The sequence below is a fragment of the Sceloporus occidentalis genome, unplaced genomic scaffold (genome assembly GCF_023333645.1).
Source record: "Sceloporus occidentalis isolate IW3139 unplaced genomic scaffold, rSceOcc1.0.p SCAF_154, whole genome shotgun sequence".
Classification (NCBI taxonomy): Eukaryota; Metazoa; Chordata; class Lepidosauria; order Squamata; family Phrynosomatidae; genus Sceloporus; species Sceloporus occidentalis.
This window is the reverse complement of record NW_028317134.1, coordinates 1841786-1865519: the sequence shown is the minus strand read 5'-3', so window position 1 is coordinate 1865519 and position 23734 is coordinate 1841786. Positions and strand designations below refer to the sequence as shown.

Genomic DNA, 23734 nt, shown 5'->3' with positions numbered 1-23734 from the left:
AAACATGCTAACTCGCTTCATTAATTTCCTGAAATCACCCAACCAAACGATGCGCTTAATATATTTTAAAAAGACTGGGATATAATTCCAGTTTGGGTGATTTTTCGACATGTTGGGGGGGATTGCTGGAGTTTGCAAACAAGGCAAGATTTTTTTAAAATATGGCCCTTGGCAAAATAAAGAAAACTATAAACCCAATCATGCACTATAAAAATGTTGTGAAATGTAAGCTTGTTAGAAGGCCATAGGCAGAAAATGGACAAAACATGCTTTAAAATGGCTAAAAAAGCTAACCATAGGTGAGGTGGGAATGAGGATATCATTAAACTCTTCCCTTCATCTCCCACAGCAGTCCGTATAAAGTGGAGTTACAGGCGCTTTGAGAATCCGTTGCTTTCCATGATGAAGATGTTCAAGTACCTTGTGGCTTTTCCATTCTAGCAAACAGTAGTCATTTCTACTTTTTCTTTTACTAAGCCCTATTTTTACCTGACAGTCGGTGCAACATAATCCATCGCTGCACTGAGACCCCTGGGTTAACGAGCATTTTTTGCAACAGTTGTCTCCTTCTGCAGCACATTCCTAAGAGAGAACACAGCCGACATACAAGTTGGTTACCAGCCAAAGATTTCTCAATATTAGGCTAAAACAACGGCATTTATTTATATGGCTCCAGCAGAGTCCGTTGCGCTAGGTAAACTTACCGCAGGACTTCCACAGTCACATTCTTCTCCAGCTTCAACAAAGCCATTACCACACTCTGGGGGGTCCAGAAGCTGATCAAGAAAACCCAGGGGGAGAACATGAGAACGAACTTAATGTTAGGAATAGTAAGTATTAACAATCAGCCTTTCCTAGGGCATTTTATGTATGTTTGTACAGAGAAAAGCTATTACAGTGTTAAGAGCAGTGCCAGCTTAGTTTTATTCTGAAAATAATATATATCAAATATAGTATAGAGATAGATAGATAGATAGATAGATAGATAGATATAAGTAACATCTAACCGATGTTAACTAATGTGTAGTTATGTTTGGAAAAACATTTAACATAAGGAAGAATACCTTTAGTGGTTTATTGAATAAACATGCACCGCCTCCATTTCTCAGAAATTCGTGATATTCTTCAATATTGCACGTAGAGAACTTGCTTGGAAGATAATAGCTGTAAATATAACCATAACGCACTATTGATTATTGGCCAAGTAACCAACAATAACATAGTTAGACATGTTTTATTTACTTCATTCCTGAAAGGAGCTGCTTATACTCGGAGGCTAAGTCTGTACCAAATGCTGAAGAAGCAGGAGTCCCCTTCTATAGGGAAAGCAGCATGCAGCCTACCAATCCCACGATGTTCACCCAACATCATCATCCATAGTGAGCATACTATTTGCTTTATTTGCTAAAAGGTTAGGGGGGTAACAGGAGAGCTAGCAGGAGAGTCTGGCTTCAGCTCCCCCACTATTCATTATGAAGGGCAAACACTGGTTTCTCCAGCAAGAAGAACTGAGCTGGCCCTGCATAACACAATAGGAGAAGAAATTTCACTGATATGACTATACATTATACAGCACCAGCCTCTTTTTCTAATGATAGCTTCAGGAACTCAAAGGTTCCCCAAAGCCCCTAAAGAATTAAGATTGATTAATGCATCTTTGAATAAAAAATGGAAATAATAGTATATGCTGTTCATTTATAACAACATCCACAAAGCATGATGAGATTTAAATAATACCCTACCGTCACAAAATCTCAGGAAGAAGAAAAAATGTAAATAGGAAAGTGGCCACAAGTAGTCTTGAAACGGGGTACACACTCTCCCTATAGTATCAAGTCCACGCTGTGCCATATAAGCTGTGGGCTTTATTTAAATGACCGCTTTAATGCAAAGTGTATAAAGGAGTGTATAAATACTGATGGATCATCTCTGCCCTAATGTGTTGTCTGATAGCATTTTAGTGAATGCAGATATAATGATGATATTGTCCTTGAGTCCTTTCATCTTAGATTGTTTCATGCAGCATGTCTTCTCTAGCCCCGTTCCTCGTGGTGGTTTGTGGGCATATAGTTGGTCCTTATGTGAAGAGACCGAACTATAGCACTTACAGAAAAGGTTACAGTGCTGATGAAAGAAACTCATTAAACTAGATTGAAAGGTCGTTTGATCAGGACCCTACTTACCTTTTGTCTCTGTAAGTCCAAATTGTGATGTTATGCACCACTTGTTATAAAATGTGGGACATTTTAATAGTTGGACTATGGGCAACGCAATGGCAACAAGCACAGACAAATGACTGGCTCTTTGGATCAAAATTACCATATTTGCTCGATTATAAGACGAGGTTTTATAATCGGGGTCGTCTTATAATCAGACCTCAAATAGGTCTGACTATGAGACGACTAAGATCCAGATCCCCCGCAGCTGCAGGGGACCTGGATCCTCCTGTCCCCCCCCCCCCGCCCCACTTACCGGTACTTCTGAGTCCCCGGTGTGTAGCTATGGCAGCGTGTAGATGTCTACGCGATTCGCGTAGACAACTTTCGCTGCAGCAGGAAGGAGGTGTGGCTAGCAGTGGGGGTTGTCTGCGTCCATCGCGCAGACCTTCCCCGGCTGTCAGAGATCAGAGTTCCCCGCACCGGTTCCGGGGAACTCTGATTTCTGACAGTCGGGGAAGGTCTGCGCGATGGACGAAGACAACCCCCGCTGCTAGCCACACCTCCTTCCTGCTGCAGCGTAAGTGTGTGGGATCTACACGCTGCCCCGGCTACATGACAGGGAAGTTAGTAGCACCGGTAAGTTTGGGGGGGGGGTCGGGAGGCATTTCTGGAGGCAGAGTGCTTTGTGAAATTTTTAACCCCCTTAATGCCACTCTGCCTCCAGAAATGCCTTTTTAACCCTCTATATGCCACTCTGCCTCCTGAATGCCTTAAACCTCCCTATATGCCACTCTTCCCCATAATATGCCTTTTAACCCTCTAAATGCCAGAGTGGCATATAGGGGTATAAGGCATTTCTGGAGGCAGAGTGGCACATAGGGGGTCAAAAGGCATATCATGGGGCAGAGTGGCATATAGGGTTAAAGGCATATCATGGGGGACAGTGGCATTTAGAGGGTTAAAAGGCATATCATGGGGCAGAGTGGCATATAGGGGGTATAAGGCATTTCTGGGGCAGATGTGCATAACTGGGGGGCAGGTTGGAAAATAGAAGGAAATAAAACCAAAATATTTTTCTCAATCATAGCTTTTATAAAAAAAAAATAGTTTAGATGAATTAACATTTACTGGTAAAACTTTTTTCCTATAGGGTCGTCTTATATTCAGGCGTTTTTGTTTTTTTCCTAAATTAATATTCAGCTTTTGGGGGTCGTCTTATAATCAGGGTCGTCTTATAATCGAGCAAATACGGTATAATATGCTTACAGAGTATGCAGAACTAAGACCACAAGGAAAAAAAGCAGCTTTTGGAAAAAGAAAGCATTTAAAAAAAACAACACAATTCAACAATTGTGGTAAGCCCATGTACATGTAATGGAAGGAAGTTGTACTTTATTGAGTGGATGGTAGATAAATGGAACAGCATTCCAGCATAACTGGTAAAGGTTAACACAGTATGGGAATTTCCATTGGCATAAAGTTATCCTAAGATGATACCAAGGCAGAATGATTCTTATCTCCCGTCAAATTCTGTTTTTATGGATGACATATCTGTTTATGCCGTGCTTGTTTGTACCATAAATAATAAATGTTAGTCGATTTCGTTCAAATTTAAAAACCCAACATATATATATACACAAAAGACGGTTTGAAAAAATAATTAATTTGCTTTTACCTACCACGGCTTAGCATTGCATAGCACTTCCCTTCATCATACGGACTTGGATTACACTATTTATCCTCTTATAACGTCCATAGAATATTAGCGTCATCTGCTGGCCTACAGCTGCAATTACCACAAGCGTAACGCAGTGGGAGTATATAGTGTGCATGGGCGTAGGAACCCCTAAAAATCTGGGGGGGACAGCATTTCCCCCCATCAGATCCCCACTTTCTCCCCATCTCTCACACTATCTACTCCCTCTCCCCCTTCTCACACTTTCTTACTATCTACCCCCTCCCTACCCTCCCTTTTCACACTATCTACCCTCTCCCTACCCCCTTCTCACTAGCTACCCTCTCCCTACCCCCTTCTCACTAGCTACCCTCTCCCTACCTCCCCCTTCTCACTAGCTACCCTCTCCCTACCGCCCCCTTCTCACTAGCTACCCTCTCCCTACCCCCCTTCTCACCAGCTACCCTCTCCCTACCCCCTTCTCACTAGCTACCCTCTCCCTACCCCCCTTCTCACTAGCTACCCTCTCCCTACCCCCCCTTCTCACTGTCTACCCCAGGGGTGTCCAAGTGTTTTCTGCAGTGGGCCACTTCATCAGAATTGTATACGTGGGCAGGCTGTGAAAAATATGGCCTTTAATAAAATATGCAGATTAAAATAAAGTAAATGACACAAAACCTTTACTTTTCCTCTCACTGATTTCTGGGCCTAGAAAGTTTTGTGACTACAAATTCAGGACTATGAAATAGTTCTATTTATTCTAGGGATGCACCAAAATGAAAATTCTGGATTCACGGTTCACTTAGCCAAAACCTAAAATGACCCCCCACCTTTAAAAATAATAATAAAAACTCACATTTTTTATAAAAGTAGGTAACACACCACAATTGGACAAAAAAAAAATAGCAATATGACTTGGCATGATAGGAGTGTGATTGCTAACAGCTATCACAGTCCCATCATGCCTAGGTTCCAGCATTTACTGGTTGGATGTGTAAGTGCTGGAACCTAGGCATCCACCAATCCACCAATATAGGCAGCACCACTCCGGCTACTCTCAAACTGACTGCCCCTTTAAAACAATGTATTCGTAAATCAACCTTCTGTGAGGGGCTGCTAGCTAGGTTTCAGCATGTACTGGCTGACTTGGCATGATAGGAGTGTGATTGCTAACAGCAATCACAGTCCCATCATGCCTAAGTTCCAGCACTTACACATCCATGATATCACACACACTCATTCATTCATATACTCATTCATTCACAGATTCATTCCCTCAATCACGCATACTCATTCAAAGACCCTCCCAACCCCCTTACCTGCACTGCAGCTCCTCAATGCCGCTCACAGACTTCAGCAGGGGGCGCGGCCTCCCTCTGCGTTCTCTGGTACTGCACAGAGGAAGCAGGATGGGATGTGATGTCACGTGAACTCTGCTGGGTTCCGCTTCCTCTGTGCAGTACAGAAGACCCTCCCACAGGTAAGTAGCAGGGCTCGAGGTGCGGACCGTGTAAGATCGGTTGCCCTGGCTGGGGGGGTCCTACGGCCTTGGGGGGGATTTCTTCATTATCGGTCCCCCCCGCATGAGTTACTGGGGGGGATCTGTCCCCCCTGGTTCCTACGCCCATGATAGTGTGATCTCGACGCTATTTGAAAAGCTAAATAACAATATATGAGTTATTAGCTATCCTCTGGTCTGGTCCAAAATTCTTGTGAAGGAGGGGGGGTTACATAACGCAGCATGTGGGACCCTGCGATAATAGCACGACTGCTCGCACAGTGCTGCTCACACTAGCAGCCCCTCTGCTAACAAAAAGGGCCAAAATACCGAATCTAAACAATCTTAATTTATACCACGAATCACTCAATGTTAAACTTAGATAAGCATACGTATACGGAATCCAAAGACAAATACAATTTTTTTCCATAGGATATTCTTTACTGCTCTTACCCAATATCCCCCATGATGCATCCAGACCACATGTCTTCACACTTGCACTCACCTAGCAGAGAGAAGACACAAACTTATAACGATACCATAGATGAATGACATTATAGTAAAAGCAATATACGTTTGGTTGTGTTGTAATGATGCCGTCACAGTTTCCTTGATATTTTGTACATACCGCTCAATAATTTCTTCTTGTCTGAGAAAATGCCCAAATTATGTGCTAGAGACTGTGCCAGCGTGACAGCCATAACATCTGGCTTCCCGAACTGAGTAATAGAGAAGGCATACAGTTAGCTATGGCATAGCCTATCGACATTACATGAAAATTGTACAAATAGTGACGCTTAATAACAATGACAACATATGAGTTATTAGCTATCTGATCTTCTACAAATGTGAATAAATGAAAACGGGGAGATAAACATGTCTGAGCCCCTTCATATTATTATAGTTATATCAATCAAGAATGCTAAAGAAATGACCCACCTCATTAACGCCTCCTCCTTTCAAGAGCGAGCAGACTCCACCAATATAGGCAGCACCACTCCGGCTACTCTCAAACTGACTGCCCCTTTAAAACAATGTATTCGTAAATCAACCTTCTGTGAGGGTTACACAGGTACCATGAATAAAACAACATTAGGACAGACTTTATATAAAAAGGTTTTTAGGCATGTATATAGAGCAGTAGCGTACCCTTGAACCCGGCTTAAAATCACTCAAGGGAGCCGGAGGTCTGTTAAAGTCCTGTTTTGTCCTATTTTGGTGTGTTTATTACTTTAAATAAAAGTGTTAGATTTTTTTTTTATGGTGTGGGGGGGTCATATTCGGTTTCGGCCAGGTAAAAGCTGCATTTTTGGTTTCAGTCCAGAATTCGTTTCGGTGCATCCCTACTACTAATGAAGTGGTAGGCCTACACCACATCAATGTTTGGCTTAGTATATAGTGATAGGAGTTATGCTGCACTATTGTCAATGTCTGGCTCAATGTATAGTGATAGGGATTACGCTGTACCACCGTCAATGTGTGCCTCAGTATATAGTGATAGGTGTTATGTTGTACCACCGTCATTGTCTGCCTCAGTATATAGTGGTAGGTGTTATGCTGTACCACCGTCAATTTCTGCCTCAGTATATAGTGATAAGTGTTATGCTGTACCACCGTCAATGTCTGCCTCAGTATATAATGATAACAGTAAGTGTTATGCTGTACCACCTTCAGTGTCTGCGCTGGTATATAACGGTAGAAGCTATGCAGTTTTAAAGTGTGGGGGGGGCCACATACAGGATCCGCCCCAGGTGCCAAATACTCTAGGTACGCCCCTGATATAGAGCGTGACTGTGTAAAGCTTTCGGACCTGCCTGCTTTTGAGCTGATCCCCCTGAAACTGCTTGCATCCAGAAATCAAAGTCTGACGGTCATCACATAATAATAGAAATCAATGGAATGATCCGCTGGTTGCTATTAATAAAAGGACCCCTTTTATAACTTTACAGTGGAATCACTATTTATATTTATATGTAACCCATAAAGGTTTTTAGGGGAGAGAGCCTAGACTGCCCTCAAAAACATTTCTACAAGGATAGTGTGTGAGTTCAATATGCCACATAATGCAAAACAAATATACAGATAATGGGAGGCAAACATATAAGGGGCGAGAGCCGCACACTCAAAACAAACATATAATCGGGGCAGAACCCACACTCTATCTATAGCTATGGCATGATGGAATGAGCACATAAACAGAATAAGGCATAAACACAAGCACTGGTAGATTCTGTAGTTCTATTATAGTTCTATTATAATTGAGGGAGAATACCAAATCAACAATAACATTAATAAAATACAAAATTATAACTGGTGCAAAAGGACAATTGATTCTAAACCCTTAATCTAACTTCGCTATACAGATTCCAGCTAGAGAGGAGGAACTATTACGGTTCTGTAAAAAAAAAAGACGTTCTGTTATCTCCACGGCCCCTTTAGACTATGGAGGACAACCTCCACAGTATGCAGCGCCTGCTGATGGACGCCTTTAAGAGACAGAACGCTGGAATATGACATTAAATTCCAGAAGGATAATGACTGTGTGGCACTGACAGTAAATACATCATGTCAGGTGGATATTTGGCAATCTAGCAAGGGACCAATGTCACCAGGGTCAGGTTAAAAAATAAATAACATTTAAAATAAAAGTTATTTTTTTTCAAACCTTGGAACCCAGTGAGTCACAGAAACAAATGCAATCTGATTGGTTGGAGAAGCGATCACATGCACAGGAGCGGAGGTGATCTGCTGTTAATTGGCCACTTTGGTCAACAGAGGTGACCTAGCGATTCTGATGCACTTGGTATGTCTGTGGCTGCGAAGGGGTTAAAGGGACCACACCGCTATATCATATGTATTAACGTGCATATGATGCCCAATGCAATCTGTTGTAAAAGCATTTTGGAAATGTACATACGAAAACAGGTGAACGGCATCACTTCTGTCCTTGATGAAGTCCCTCCTGTACTTCATAAATTCCTTCAGAGTCACCAGAGGGTTTTCGGAAATGCTGAACTTGTTGTCATTTGCCCACGTTTCCATGGCAACCAAAACTATCCTTGTGTTTAACTGTTCTTTGTATATCTGCAGGAAAAGAAAAAGATTATTAATACAGTATTAGCTACAGAAGAAACTGACTATGAGCCATTCAACTTCAATAGAAAAAAAAGAGTACCGGTAATATGCACAGTACTGTACATACTATATATGGCATATTAGTATTATTAAATCTATTACAAATATTACAGTTAAGACTTTTGCTTTAACGTGTAGTTCTTCTAATTCTGCCAAGATTCACATTTGTATCCGGAGGCAAAGGGTATTTCTTTAGTTTACCTTGACATATGATTTAAATACCCAACTGAAATATACTGTTTCAAGTTATGCTTTTAACGATTTTTATTTTAGTATTTTCTTTATTACAAATAAATTCCTTTTCCAGGATTGTTTCCCATACTCACTAAATCTGCCGCATTCACAACTGACTTGGCGTAGCTGTTAGTATATGCCACAGACAGACGGTGTTTTTTATACTGAAATACAAAAATATATATATACGATGTAACATAACTTAAAAACGCAGAGACACAGCATGCTACATATTTTATTTTTCTCGCATTAATAATCTGCATAGACTGCAGATACATTATCAGTATCTAACTTCTAAAATAGTCAAAAGTACAAAATAATAATACAATATGGCTTATAATTAAGAAAAACATATTTAAAAAGCCAGGGCTGAGCTACAATAATAGCCAAGAATGGTTACTGTACATTTAACTCTTAAACTTCCAAATGGGTAAAGTAAGAAAGGAGACAGCATGGCAACTACAGAATGAGAAGCATATTGAGACAGCGTACCATTAAGTGATCGTTTACAATCATCAGTTCAACATATTTGGTTTCTTCCTCAACATTTCGTCGTAATCGGTGAACCTGGAACCAAAAATGACAAACCATTATATCATACTATACACTGTACTACTGACATCACAAGGTGAACATCAGAACAAATGACTTTTCTCATTTTTCTCACCTGCCTCTTCATTCTTTGGCTTCTCTTTCTCTGAGGAAACAGAGCTGATGTTTCATTCAATGTCCACGATTCTTAAAAAATAAATGCAAGTGTTTGTCACATCATCGACAGCGCAGTATGACATCAAATATAAAGAAACAATGAAGAAGGGCTGTCTTTCTAACAATATATTATCAATAATAATAATAGCACACTATGTTCAAAAATAACCAGGAAAGGGGCCCAAGACCTTCATAAAATAAACTGAAACTAAATGCAAAAACACAATTTTATTCATAAAAAAAATCATACACAATAAAATACCAAAAGTGTCTGAAAAGTGCTGGTTTAATTAAGCAATTTGATAACTAAATCTAGCATTAGAAGCGTCAACCCCTAGTACTGTCAGACATCCAAACCCCTTCCCCAAAAAAAATCTTTAGTCAGGTAAATTTTAGCCTTAATCATTTTTTTGGCAGTCCCTAATGAGTTGTTGGCATATGAACTGAAGACGATTCTGAAATGTTTACAATGAGCCATACACTAAAAATGGAACATTGAAATTGACTTATACAGTTTTAGACTTAGGAGATCTTAGGTGGATATGATTCAAAAATTCAAAAAGTGTCTGTTATTGTAACAGTGAATAGCAATTTGCTCCCAAACATCCCAGAAATAACAGGAGGGGAGCTAAGGAAACAGATTCAGAAACGTTTGTCCGTGGAAGAGGAAGGCAGCTGCAGAGCTGCAGCTTCTGCATCATCAAAACATACCAAAAGGCAGCTCATCCAGAGGAAATTCAAGTAATTTTGATTTGTAAACAGAATGAAATTGGTTATCCTCCTAAAAAAACAAAGGGAAATTCTAAATGTTAGATGACAGGTTAACAAAATAATATAACAATATCTACTCGCTCTATATATGTATATACATGTTTACTGTCTTTACGGTATTTTGGAAGTAAATTTTCAACAAGACCGTTTTAATGACAATGTTGTCTCAACCAACCCCTAGGTAAAAGTGAACAGGAAGCCTACAGATTGTCCAATTGTTATTATTATTATTATTATTATTATCCTTTATTTATATAGCGCCAACAGTTTACGCAGCGCTTAATACAATACATAAATTCAAGGGATATGACAAGACAAGAATTGACAGACTAAGACAAAGCGATACATTAGGTGGAGAGAGCCCGGCTCGCAAGCTTACAATCTAGAGGGAAATGGGGTGACAAACATAAGGCATAGAGAAAGGGTGAGAGGTATTGTGGGGGTTGTATCGATGACAAGGAAGTTCTAGCAGCTAAGATGGTATGCTTCTCTGAAGAAGTGGGTTTTTAGATGTTTCTTGAAAGTTGGGAGGGAGGGAGAATGCTGAAGGTTCCTTGGGAGTAGATTCCAGAGATATGGGGCAGCTCGAGTGAAATCTTGTAGACGGGAAAAGGAAGAGGTGATGAGTGAGGAGGAGAGCCTTAGCCTATGGGAGGAACGTAGGGATCGAGTAGGAGAGTATTTGCTAATGAGGTCAGAAATGTACGGAGGAGCAGTATTATGGATGGCCTTATATGTCAGTACCAGGATCTTAAATTTAATTCTAAAGGTAATTGGGATATATTACTATAATGGATTCATTTATATAGCACCATCATTCAGAGCCCCAACCTTATTTAACTCCTTGACGACAATTGACGGTCCAGGCACGTCATGACATTAAACTGCAATTAAAGCAATCTACACCTTCCCAGGGAGTCAACATCCGCCACACACACTGTATCACTGATTGTCTCCTAAGCTTCAATGGTGTTGCTAGCATGCCTGGATAGCGAGGCATTCAGTGACACCGAACACCCACCCCACACGCTGTGACTGCTCTGACCGCCGCTGCAAGAGAATTTGCCACTCACAAGATGGCGGCGTCCTTTAAAGAAAATAAGTTTCCAAAGTTTCCTGAGAACTCTGGCTCCCCTTGCAGGTTTAATACAGCTACTGCATTCAACCATGCAAGTCAATGGATCCCTGCTTTCTAATCACAATAGTTTATTTTTATGAGCAAGTCCTAACATTAGAGATATATCTTCAAACACCTGAAGAGTTAAAATACTGGCATGTTAAATGCCCACGGGGTGTCTACTTTAAAAAAATGTATGATTTGATGGGGTAAATTGAATTGACACCGGGGGAAGGATGACCACATGTCTAATTTCCAATTTATAAAAATGTGGCCTTTTAGTCCCCAAACATCCCACAAACCCATGCATGTGGGGTATCGCTTAACACATATTAGGTGACAGCGACATATACCAGGAGCTATAAATCCACGCTTGAAGTAAAATATGTGTGGGAAAAAACCCGCAAAACTGAACTTCATGGGAATTGTAGTTATAGTCTGAGGTTGTAGTGGCCGACACCACACACTAACTGCACTTCCCATGATATACATTATTATACATATTATTATACATAATATATGCAATTACTGGCTGAATACCACAGAAACTGTAGACTGGGGTAGTTGTGACTGATCTTTACCACCCCAGCTATTGTAAACAAGTTTTCCTGTTGCTACTACTACTGCAGTCATATCAGTTTTCCTATTAATGGGTAACTAACAAGGAACCGCTCTCCTGAGCCAACAAAGAAAATCAATGGGGAGCAGGTAAGGAGGTATTGGGGTGGGAAAGGGCAACTGTGTGTGTGTGTGGGGGGGGGTATTTTTCCCCCCTAGAAAAAATCCTGATGACACCCATGAAAATGTAATTGACTACATCACGTTATTTCCTTTAAGTTGATGATTTCTGATTCCTCAGGTTAGCGGAGAAGCAGTAAGAGGAATGCACCCAGTGTAAGGATATTTATGTTCTATTACTGCGGCAACACAGAAATGGAATGACACTTATAATATAGCAGGTATTATATATTCACACTCCCTAAAATACTGCATTATTTCCCTGCCCACATTTTATACGTTCTCCAAGGGTAAATAAACACCCCCGCACTCGTCACTGCTAAAAATTGAAGCGGGACACTCCCTACTGGAACTGAAGAAGCGAGGGTTCACGGGAAATGCAGTCCAAAGAAAAACCTCATCAGTGTCAGGAAGTGCCTGACAGACTACGTCTCCCAGCATCCACCTCTCGGGAACGCCAGGCATGCGCAGTAGGATGCGTAGGAGTACGAGCGCCGGGATTGCCCAGCGTTAGCAGTCTATGCGTGTATCTCCGGTAGGTGATTGCTAAATGCTTTTTTTTATGGCGATGAATTTAGTGAATAGACCGGTAAGATGCCGCAGCAGCTTTTGGGAATGCGGTTATATGATGAATTGACTGGACACTCAATGTAATGGGTCAGGGTAGAAGCAGCAGGTTGCAGGCTAAACCCTAATACCCCGTGTTTATTAGAGGGTAATGTCACTGCATGTACACCCTATGTGTATATACAGGGGGAGGCCATGGTTAAACATTCCCTGAGTCGGGGAGGAGAGCTGTAGTGTATACAGTGCTGTACCACCTGATTCAAGATGGTCTGTCTTTGTATCTTTATTTTGGATATAGCACTCTTCCACCGGGCCTTTTACACCCATCATGGTAATAAGACAGGGTGTTTGTATAGTCTTATATGTACTAGGGCTTGGTATGTAGAAGAGCTGGCATTCTGTGGGTCACACATGGTTTTTTTGGCTTTTTAGATGGATGTAAGACTGGTGAGTCTGTGTAATGGGGATAGAAGGGTTTCTGGACAAGGTAAAGGGGTATTTAAAGTCCCCAAATTATGGATCGGCTTTTACTTCTCCAGCTCTCAATGGCAAAATAATTTGCGATGTTCATCCTTAGTGATTCTTACTAGATCCGTGGCAGTAAGCGGCATATACTTCATGTATGTTGAAGACACAGTAGTGGTCGTGAGTAAAGGACAACGTGAATCCAAATGGCTGAGCGATAAACCGAAAAAGATCCTTTTGGTGACTACACAGATACATAAGCCCTGAAGTTACACGCCGAAGAACCAGAGTCCTTCTAGAACCAGGGAATCTAGGTATTAATGCAGTTTTAAACCACAATGTTAAATGTGTGAATTATATAGCCATGTACAGTCACACGTATGAACAATATAATCTCTATGCATCGAGACGTAATTCATTAATAGGCTATTAGTGGTTATTTCTATATGTGGACGTGGCTTTTACAATTACAGCTGAAAGTAAAGTCAGATTCAAACACTGCAGCATTTGTATATAAAACATACATAAGATATATATATACTGTGTATCATTTTCTTTTTAACTCTTAAGTATCTGAAATGAGTTGCTGATTTAATGGAATAGATCTAAATAGGTTGAAATTTTCTCTAATCATGGGAGAGGTGCCAAGGATTACAGTTTCAGCAATTGGGGGCAAAGTCTATTCCTCATTATCCTTATACAGCCCACCTGATTTAGAGAGACCCTAAACCGCTATCTGCCGCTATCACGTTTTCTCATTTCCCCTGTAATGGGGACAGCGGTCGGAGGACGTAGACGTTTTGACGTGCTTAGGACCCAGTTACCCATCAGGTTCTGCTCTATTTTCAGGTAAATGGCCTGGTGTTTAGTGATTCCCACTGCAATTCATGTCACATCAGCCCTAAAACTATCATGAGGTTATTAACAAGCGTCGGCAGGTTCCTGAATTCATTTCAGCAGCAGATGAAGAACAAGGTCTGGCAGGGAAAGGGAGAGTTTGCTGCCAAGGATGTATAATGACTCGGTGTCATGTCCAGCCCTCCCTTTTCATGGCGTCAAAAGGGCAAGCGATTGCTTGTCTACGGATTGCTTGCTGTGCCCTGGCGTAGGATACACCTCCAAACAGGTGGCTCGGCTCAATGACGCGTATTCCACGGTAGCTAAATATCACTGGAGGCCATCTTTTTCACTTGCAACGTGTTGCAAACAAGTAGAAGGGGTTAATCAGTTTTACCATTTGTGCACTATGCAGATCATTGACCAATCACAACTTCCTTTAGTCTCTATGCACCCTTTCCTTACATTCTCAAGAATTTGAGTTGTAAGAGGGGGCAATTTATTAACACTTTACACACCTTGGCCAGTTATTTGTAAGCCTTCCAGAGATTAAGGGTTGCGATTGTAGTAAATAGGAGAAACTGAGCGTGTTCCTTGTCACGTACATGCGACTTCTGGAAACAGTTACTGAACAAGGGGGTTCATTTAGCATCTGCTATTTTTATATTCTATTCTGAATAAGTGATGGGTTTTTTTCACCCCGTCTGTAGACCCTGACTTTGTAATGTTTCCAACATGTGATACACAAGTAAATCCGACAACCTGTGACTAACAGAAGCTGCCTTTTACCCATACTGTCAAACTACCCATTTTCCAGATGGCTGGAGAAATGAATCAGAAAGCATCATTTGGTGTAAGCGTGTGTTGTAGTGCGTGGTCGTACCCTAAGGTTCACATTTGAAATATCTCTGTAACGGGTCTGATGGCCCGACCTCTCACTATATGCCTTCTGCTCAGCACTATATGCACAGGTACTCTCTGTGAGATTTCCAGGAGGTCTAACGAGACCTCTGGCTTGCATATGTAGAAAGCAGTCCTATTGATATCAGCGAGAGTGCTTTCCTGCCCAGGGATTAGCTGTTTCGATATTTAAAATGCATAATTATTTACTAAGTACATTAACATAGTCCTGATTGGTACATTAGGTCTCCTTTATGTAATTGTAAAATATCCCTTTTTTTTTTTTTTTTCCGTCTAGAGTCGCCATTTGTACGGAGAGGACAATGGGCTGCCAGGAAGTCCACGCGGTGACCCTCCTTGCCTTTGTTTGTGGGACAGCTTCTATAGCTGGACTCTTTGCTGCCACCCTGCTTCCCCAGTGGAGGCAAATGAAACTTTACACCTTCAACAGGAATGAGAAGAACCTGACAGTCAGCATTGGCCTCTGGGTGAAATGCACTCGCTTGGAGTGGAGCAGAGACTGCATGATGTATGATACCGACTGGTACGCTAGCGTGGATCAGCTGGACATCCGTGTTCTTCAGTTTGCTCTGCCCTTAAGCATTTTGACGGCTGCCTCTGCCCTCATACTGTGTCTGACCGGAATATGTAACACCACCTTTAGCGCCAGTGTGCCCAACCTTAAGCTTACGAAGTGTCTTGTCAATAGTGCTGGCTGCCATCTCGTGGCAGGCTTGTTGTATGTTCTGGCAGGAGTAATGAGCATTACACCATCTATCTGGGTTATATTTTATAACAACGTTCTCATCCACAAGTATGGACCGTACTTCAGCTATGACATTGCTGTGTTTGTGGCCATCGGCAGTGCTGGCGGGATGTTTGTTACTGCCCTCCTATTGTTTTTATGGTATTGCGCCTGCAAGTCTCTGCCATCGCCATTTTGGCAGCCCCTCTATTCACATGTGCCCGGCATGCACAGCTACGTCCCCCCATCATATTCCTCACGGTCCCGTCTGTCCGCTATTGAGATAGACATCCCTGTCGTCACGCACACAGCTTAGAAACCTGCATGTGTTTCTTATATCTACAGACGTTGACACGTGTTACATCTTAAATATCTTTATATTTGTGAATTATTTCTTTTTGTATACTTGGGTACTATGTATATTCTGCATTTTTTTTGTTGTGGACCACTTTATGGCATGTTTCATTTTTATCTCATAAGACGGTTAAAGACCAACCAGATGATTCTTGGTTTTTTTATAAAAAGGATGGACCAATATGTCGCACTGAGGAAGGTATGGAGCAAAATTTTTATCGATTGGCTCTCTAGTTCTCCGTACACCGGGCAGTACATATACTTCCCCAAATGAATGAATCACTTGACTCTTGCCGTTATGGCTACGTTTCACTAGTCCGTCTATTACGGACCTCCATGATATGCGGCTAATGTCCTGGCTGGCTGAGTGTTATGGGAATCATAATCCAAACCCGCTGATTAGCCATTGGTGGTTCACACAGGAATGGGCAATCACCTTGTTCTCTAACTCAAGACCGGCTGAACATAGTCTGTGGTACCGGTTATTGATTAGCTCAGCTATTAAAACCCTTCACAGAGATCCTGATCACTGTATGCAATTCCCGTTATCAGTCTTTTATTTGGAAATATTTAACTGTTTCTTTAGGTACGGACCAATAAGAGTTGGGTAACTTGTAAATAGAAACGCCATAGGTTTAAAGGTACAGAAAGCATCTGAGATTATAATCTAGGTATTTACGTGTAATTAATACTGTTTTGAAACTTTCTTATTTTCAGTCTCCTGCTGCTTTATGAATATTGTTGTCTTGCTTGTATTTTTTTCGATGCTTCATTTTGTAAGATAACTATGTTTACATGCTCCTAATTGCACACGTGTGAAAGTAAATGTTGCTACCGTGGAGTGCTTGGTGAATAAAAGTTTAGTTTAAACCTGTGGAATAAACGGGATGCTTAATCGTTACAATAAAACCCTGAATGAACAGAAAGGGGTGTATTTAGACCCCTTGACGTGACGATACACCTGTAAACCTGCGCTTCATAATCTACGGGTATTCAGCGAGGTAGAACCATAAGATCATGAAGATTTAAAGCAAATAAGTGGTTTTTGGGCCGTTTTCTCAGTTGGGCTGGTCTTGCATTCAGTATAGTGTTATCTACCACCCTCTCAGTGACCTAACGTTCAATCTCCCTATATTATCTACACATAACGCAGGGCCAATCACAACGCTACTACCGGAGTACACAAAATACCTAAAGCTCCCCGCTGAAAAGTTACTCTGATGTAAGCAGCGATAAAATACAGTAGTTTTGAGAAGAGACTAAGAGGTAGCAGTCAAGCAAACACTGACGGTCCTTAAAATTTTGTAATTAGTTACACATAGTTCTGGTGTAAAGTTTGAAAAGTGGTCATATTTATCCCAATAGCAGACTATAGAATGTCCCTGTTCCGTTATTTGTCTACGTTCTTCTATTATGTTCAATTTCACATGCATCCCATGTAAACTCCTCTCCCTGCTTGATGACATCATTTGCAAAAGGACACAAGATGGCAAAGGCAATGAAAGCTAGAGATGAAATCAGCCAAAAGGTGATCATAGTGTCTTGCTGATGATGAAGCCAGCATTAAACTCAGGGAGACGTTGAGTGCCAGGTCTGGGAGTTAAATTCCCAGAAGGCAAAAAGTTCTTGGACATATCCCATCAAAACAGTAAGTTTAGAACATATATTGTAGCTTGGCATAGCGACATGTTTACCATTTAATCTCATACTTACATTTGGCTGATAATTCTCTCCTGGCTCGATGAGATACGTTTGATTTCCATCACAGAACATCCCACTGTGTGAAATATATATAATCCATGAATCAATGCTTAACCAACAATATACATGTAACACATCAACCATTAAAACCGTCGCCATGTAACAAATATTTAAACTCGCCTAACTGCCGATGTTTATTATACTTGCGATATCCCCATCAGCAACAAGCCATTTATACCCCGCTATCCTTCAGAGAGCCAGGTGTGACCACATCATTAATAATAATACCAATATAGATTACAAAGAAAAATAATGCCAGCGTGTTTGCATTGAAAACTGTATTACATACATTCACAGCACAGATTTGTTTTTAAAGGCAAAAAATTCTTGGCCTTCCCAAAAAATTCATCATACCAATGCTTCATATGTTATGTTTAAGGCATGGAGTCTACCACCAAAACATTTTAAATGCACTCTCTAGTGTACCTAACAAAAAGAAAAAACCTTTCCACTTAACTGATCACATAAAACTAACACAATCTTTCCGGTCTATAGCAAAACCTATGCGTTCCTTCCTTTTGTGTCACGTGACAGTTAAGTGTTCCCAGCAAAATTCTGAATAAGGCAAAATTTTACTTGGTTAAAGAAAAATGAGTTAGTTTGGAACAGCACCTTTTACAGCTGGTGGCGTACCTTCAATACGTTTACACAAAGTTCTTCCTATCCCATATGCAGAAACCCTTCTCTTTCTCCATAGATCCATCTGCATTATTGTGGCCTCTGGGTACTTCTGCAACAGAGAGGAGCCTCGGCGCACACTACGGGGGACAGCCTCTTCCCCATTCCTCCAATCATGGGAGAGGGTGTGTGCAGAGGCTCCGCCCTTGTACCGGAGCCATTCAGAAAGGGCCAGGATAATGCCGTGGAGAGCCAGGAGATGGAGAAGGTAGAGAGAATGAGAGTGAGCAACAACTAATTTCATCTACAAATCAAAAAAAAGTTCATCCAAAAAGGACCAAACCAGAACGACAGGAAACGAAAATGGTTGTCCTAAAAGGAATGCACCAAAAACAAAAATTGTTTGCGGCCCATGTGGACAATTCTAACAAGAAAACAAGTTGGAGATGGAAGCCACTCAATCCACAGAGATAAAGAAACTGCCTTATTGGCCCTGGAAGCGTGTGGTGAAATCTAGGAAACCTGTTTGCATGTATGAGCAGCAAATGTCGTCAGCTAGTTGTCTGGATAGGAGGGGAAGGCGAGCAGCAACACGTCTTCTCGTATGTCAGAACTCTAAAGCTCTGCAGTCTTTTGTACGCTAAGGACTGGATATGCAGCATCAGTAATCGAGTAATTTCCATAAGAAGAAGAAAAAGACAGGAGCCCATCTAGTTCAACCTTGCTTTTAATCCAGAAGAAGAAAAAAATATATAGATATAGATATTGTGCCTCTAAAATGACTCCAAAATGGCAATCTGATTTCTTACTGGATCAACAAGTTTTAACTAATCCTGTCCAATTATATTCTTGGATGTTCTTTGTTATCAAGCCCATTTCTTGAATTTGATAGCCCAATTTCTGCTGGCAGTGAATTCCACATCTTTACTGCTCTTACTGTAAAGGCCCTTTTTCGTTCCTTTAAGTGAAAATTCTTGTTCTTTGCAGGTCATCAGAGAGCAGCTGGTATTCATCTAATAATCTCCTATCCCCTCTGAAGCCTTATTTCTAATGTAAACTAATTAAAAAAATTAGCTTTTCTTTAAAAGGTGTTTAATAATGTGCCCAGGTTTGCACTGCATATTAATGTCTGAGTAGAAGTAAGTGAGTCTGCCATCGGGCACCAACCCACTTGACATTTGCCCAGTTTCCCCGATGGCCAGGCTAAGCCGTAGGGTTCAGGATTAAACCCCGCTGAGAGATGTCACTTCCAAGGTGTCATCAGTTGAAAAGCAGATACAATGTTAAGTTAACAAAAGCAATGATGTCACTTAAACAGTGTCCTTACCATAGCATATAGCGTCACACGTGAATTTCATAGCATGTCATGCAATATCATGCAGCATAAAACACTTACTGAAGTCCATGGCAAGTTGACAGAGCCACAAACGATCTGGGTAATCCTCGTATTTTACCCTGGTAATAGCAATGTTCCCCACCCTAAACAAGAAAAGAAAAGAATTATTACAATTCCTTTGAACCATTTTACTACACTCTGTGTTTAGGTTTCGCCGATCCTCTTTCCTATCACAGAGTCTTGGTTTGGAAGCTTCATTTAGTGATACTATTGGAGTCAGGACTTATCCTTCACGCCGTGATGTGGCAGGGGAGCCTAATGTGCTTTCCTCAAAATACATTACCAGAGCCTCATGTTTTGTAGGTTTGGATTTCAGCGCCAGTAATTTATTCTTCTACCTTTAGGTATTTCATATTCACGCACACAGATCCACCAATGTTCATCCCATGTGTACTTGGTGGTGGATCTTATTGAGCATCACAGTGGAACGTCAATTGGCTACAGAGTAACATGTAAAATAGCGTCATAGGATGGAATACCGCACGCACCTCTGAGCCTACGTGTATTATAACAACATACGTTCTCTCTGATCACCACCCTGAGGTGACCAGCCTGATGTCACCTACCAGTAGTGTGAAAAAAGTGCCACCAAACCAAATTGGTGCAACTGTGGCACAGCTTGCGCCTTTTACACGTGTAAAGTGTGTGCCGAAAAGTGGATAACAGCAGTATGTTAGCTGTACCATAATACAAGACTTATCTGTTATTTTGTAGCAGAGGATGGTAAGAAAAATCACAAAAAGTACATTTTTACAATAATTTTCTGTTGCCCTTTTAGTGTTAACTGCCACCAGTTTGCCTGTTTTTATTTACGTTGATTAAAACTCTCAACTTTCCCCGTGTACACTGCTGTCTTCTGCCTCCTTCAATTAATATTTCAGATTTAATGTATTTGAAGAATTCACAGCGGTACGATCTACCCCCTATTATTATTATTTATTGTTTTATATAGCGCCATCAGATTCCGCAGCGCTGTACATAAGCACAAATACTGATGTGGGAAAGATAGCGTGTATATTTAAAAGATACCGTGATTGTAAGTATGTGTAAAGGAGTGTGTATGCATGGATGTCTATACGTAGGAGGTAGCTAGTTTTGGTGGGGATGCCACAGATTGGCACCCGGGCTTACCTACTTCTGAGAATCATCTTATAAAAGATAAGCATTCACAATGCCGAGAATGGATAGACGAAAATGGTCAGAAGAGCATGCGTGTCCGTGTGACTGGCATGATCCTACTGCCAGAATATAAAAACGGAAATGCGGTCATGCTAAAGGGGTTTAAGCCAAGCGTGCTCACCTCCGGTAACTTTATATAACAGCTAAAAGGTAATTTGGTCAAAAGTAGGTAACGCGTAGGGGCTGTTTGTAGGGTCGCACAATCCTTACAGATACCTGGTATCATTTAGCTTGTTGGTATCTAAACATACAAAACTTATATGCAAAATACATGAATACAAGGAATGGTTCTTCAGGCGTGGTGGGGGTGCTGTAGTTCCAAAATGCCTGATAGGGGGAACTTTCAGCCTCTAAGAGATCCCCAAAAATAGCTTGGCTGTATGCAAGAAATGGGGAATTGGACCCAACGCTGGAATATCAGCTGAGTTTTTATGGAAATGACTGGATCTAGATCTTCCTAAAAACACGTGTTAGGCTTCTTAATTCTACAAACTGCCGACTTGGAGATTATTACGGTATCTGCATTGTGTCTTCTACTTAATGCTTAGCATTTCACTTGCTTCATAAAATAGCTGTCTTGCTGTGCTGCCTGCCTCTAAGAGCTGCTATTCTGCAATTACCCCTATTTTACATCATATGAACAACAATATATCATGAAATAGAGTACACAGGAGAGAAGGGTGCTATGTGTCATGGCAGGCAGAGCCGGATCAGTATAAAGAATCCTCGGAGGACTGAGAAGACTCGGTAATAATTAAAACTGAGAACATGCAGGCGGCCGTGCCATCTGCTCCAGACATGCAGCAAAGACAGGAGTCTCCCAGAAGAAACAGCCCGTGGTCAGAAGAAACTGCAGACCTGTAATAATGTCTGCGGCAACCAGGGGCCACACAATAGCAGGGTCAATAAAGGCTATAACGTATAGCAACATTTAAATGCACGTTAAATGGATAAGACACACAGGTGTATAATATATATATATGATATATATGATATATAAACACACACACCATCACATACACATAACGTTTATACATTGGGAAATCTTGGGATGTTGATTTAAGGTTTAATAATATGTTTATATTATAATATGCATACAGTCATTACCAGACATGAGCCGTTTCCAAGAATTAACCCTTCTATTACCAGACATAAGCAGTTTCAGATGATTAACCCCTCCATTACCATACATGAACAATTTCAAAGAATCAACCCCTCCATTACCAGACATGCCCATTGCAGAGCTGTAACCACTTCTGCCGGGGGGCTGTTCCACTTATCTACCGCCCTCTCAGTAAAGTAAAACTCCTCAGACCCCCTAGTTTTAGATTATGATCTCTTGTAACATTTCTCCTCACTTGAAATAAACTTTCCTCCTGTACTTTGAGAAATCACTTTATGTATTTAAGTGGTTCTATCGCATCTCATCTGTCTCTACTTTTCTCCAAGCTATAGTCTCTTTTATTAAACAAGTCATAAACCAATGTTTATGTAAAATTGAAGTAAAAGGAAAATACGATGCTGTCAAATGTTTTGAAATAAAGTTTATGTTGTTTTATCACTCTGCTTCCTGACATTTATGCGAGAAGCCGTATCAGCGTAATTGTTTAAAATTAAGCTTAAGTGTAATCTGCAGGTCTATTAGACATCTATTATCCCGAGTATCCGCAGTACACCTCCACAGCCACAAGAGGGTAATATTGAGTGGAAAAGAAGAATCATGCGCATGGTGCATTCTTTATCCCTTCAGTGCAAATGGCAAATACCGCCACTCACTTATAATCTACCGCAGCCTCACTCCATTCAATAAAGATTCCATTCTCCCCTTCCCTTAAAGAGTTTATGTGTAACTAAATCTATTTAACAAAAGTACATATACATTTCTACATATTACTATAATTTACAGATGTATTAAAAAGGGGCATTCTCCATGGTGCATACACTTCTCTAGTGAGAATACATTTTCTTGGTTTTTACGGGAGGGCATTTTTTTTGGTGGTGAGTTCTGTAACTAATGTGTGGCATCCAGGGCCGGCCCAAGGCAAAATGCCGCCTGGGGCGAATTTTAAAATGCCACCCCCAAAAAAAGGGCTTGGGGCGGCAAAGTGCCACCCCTTCAAAAGTGCCGCCTGGAGCGGTTGCCCCACTTGGCTCCATTGTCGGGCCGGCCCTGGTGGCATCTTAACACATATTGAGCTGAAATGGCCAATTTGAAATGCACGGTCTTCATAAACAAGGGGATTAAATGACTTCTAGACGTATTTCTGATCCAATTTAAAACTCTTCGCAAAAAATGAGGCCTGGTTTGATGTAGAAAGCAGCATTTTTTAGTCACTGCTGGGGGCTGCCACAAAGTCCCGTTTTTATTACCCTTTTTGGTTTGAATCTTTAGTGAAGATTTGAAATGTATTAATATAAGGTTGGCTTTGCATGGCCAATCGGTACACGCAGAAATGGCACATGGAACATTCGACCCACTTCCCACTCAAACCTGTTACAACGCTTTCTGGAGAAAGAGAGAAAAAAAGACTTCTGATGGTCGCAGATGCTGTTTTTATGTTGTTACAGAGCCGGTGCCAAGATTCCCACGCCAGCCCATGCCTCTATGCATCGGGCAAACAGCCTATCCTTCATTGGCAAGGCAATTTTCCCCAGTTGCATCTCGATGTACAATCTATGAATTTTATAGTTTGTACCATTAGGCGCGTGGTATGGACGTTACTACCGCTAAAAAATGCCGGAGCTGAACCTTAAAAAAGGAGCCTTTAGTAGAAACAAAATAAAAGGGAAATCATGTGCTAAAAAACCCAGTCACTACACAGTATTCATCACTCCAGATCAGTAAGAATACCCTGGAGTAAAATGAATCACAGATCC

At 41.1% G+C, this 23734-nt stretch overlaps 2 protein-coding genes across 2 annotated transcripts in view; one reads left to right on the top strand and one right to left on the bottom strand.

Moving 5' to 3' along the window:
• LOC149280564 (disintegrin and metalloproteinase domain-containing protein 22-like) overlaps window positions 1–23734 on the bottom strand; it is a 65827-nt gene that overhangs the window by 18415 nt on the left and 23678 nt on the right. Inside the window, exons 5-17 of the mRNA XM_089500412.1 lie at window positions 19679–19761; window positions 17617–17680; window positions 10121–10190; window positions 9369–9439; window positions 9194–9268; window positions 8794–8865; window positions 8250–8416; window positions 6272–6356; window positions 5961–6051; window positions 5786–5837; window positions 1065–1164; window positions 705–776; window positions 490–582 (exon numbers count right to left, since the gene is read on the bottom strand). Coding sequence (XP_089356538.1) covers window positions 490–582; window positions 705–776; window positions 1065–1164; window positions 5786–5837; window positions 5961–6051; window positions 6272–6356; window positions 8250–8416; window positions 8794–8865; window positions 9194–9268; window positions 9369–9439; window positions 10121–10190; window positions 17617–17680; window positions 19679–19761 — 1095 coding nt within the window. The remainder of the gene's footprint in view (window positions 1–489; window positions 583–704; window positions 777–1064; window positions 1165–5785; window positions 5838–5960; window positions 6052–6271; window positions 6357–8249; window positions 8417–8793; window positions 8866–9193; window positions 9269–9368; window positions 9440–10120; window positions 10191–17616; window positions 17681–19678; window positions 19762–23734) is intronic.
• LOC149280565 (claudin-12-like) lies at window positions 15128–15865 on the top strand. Its single transcript, XM_089500425.1, has one exon. The coding sequence runs from the start codon at window positions 15128–15130 to the stop codon at window positions 15863–15865; it is 738 nt and encodes a 245-aa protein (XP_089356551.1).

Excerpts from the sequence above, each read along its gene's own strand:
- LOC149280565 (XM_089500425.1), top strand. The coding sequence starts at position 15,128 with ATGGGCTGCCAGGAAGTCCACGCGGTGACCCTCCTTGCCTTTGTTTGT.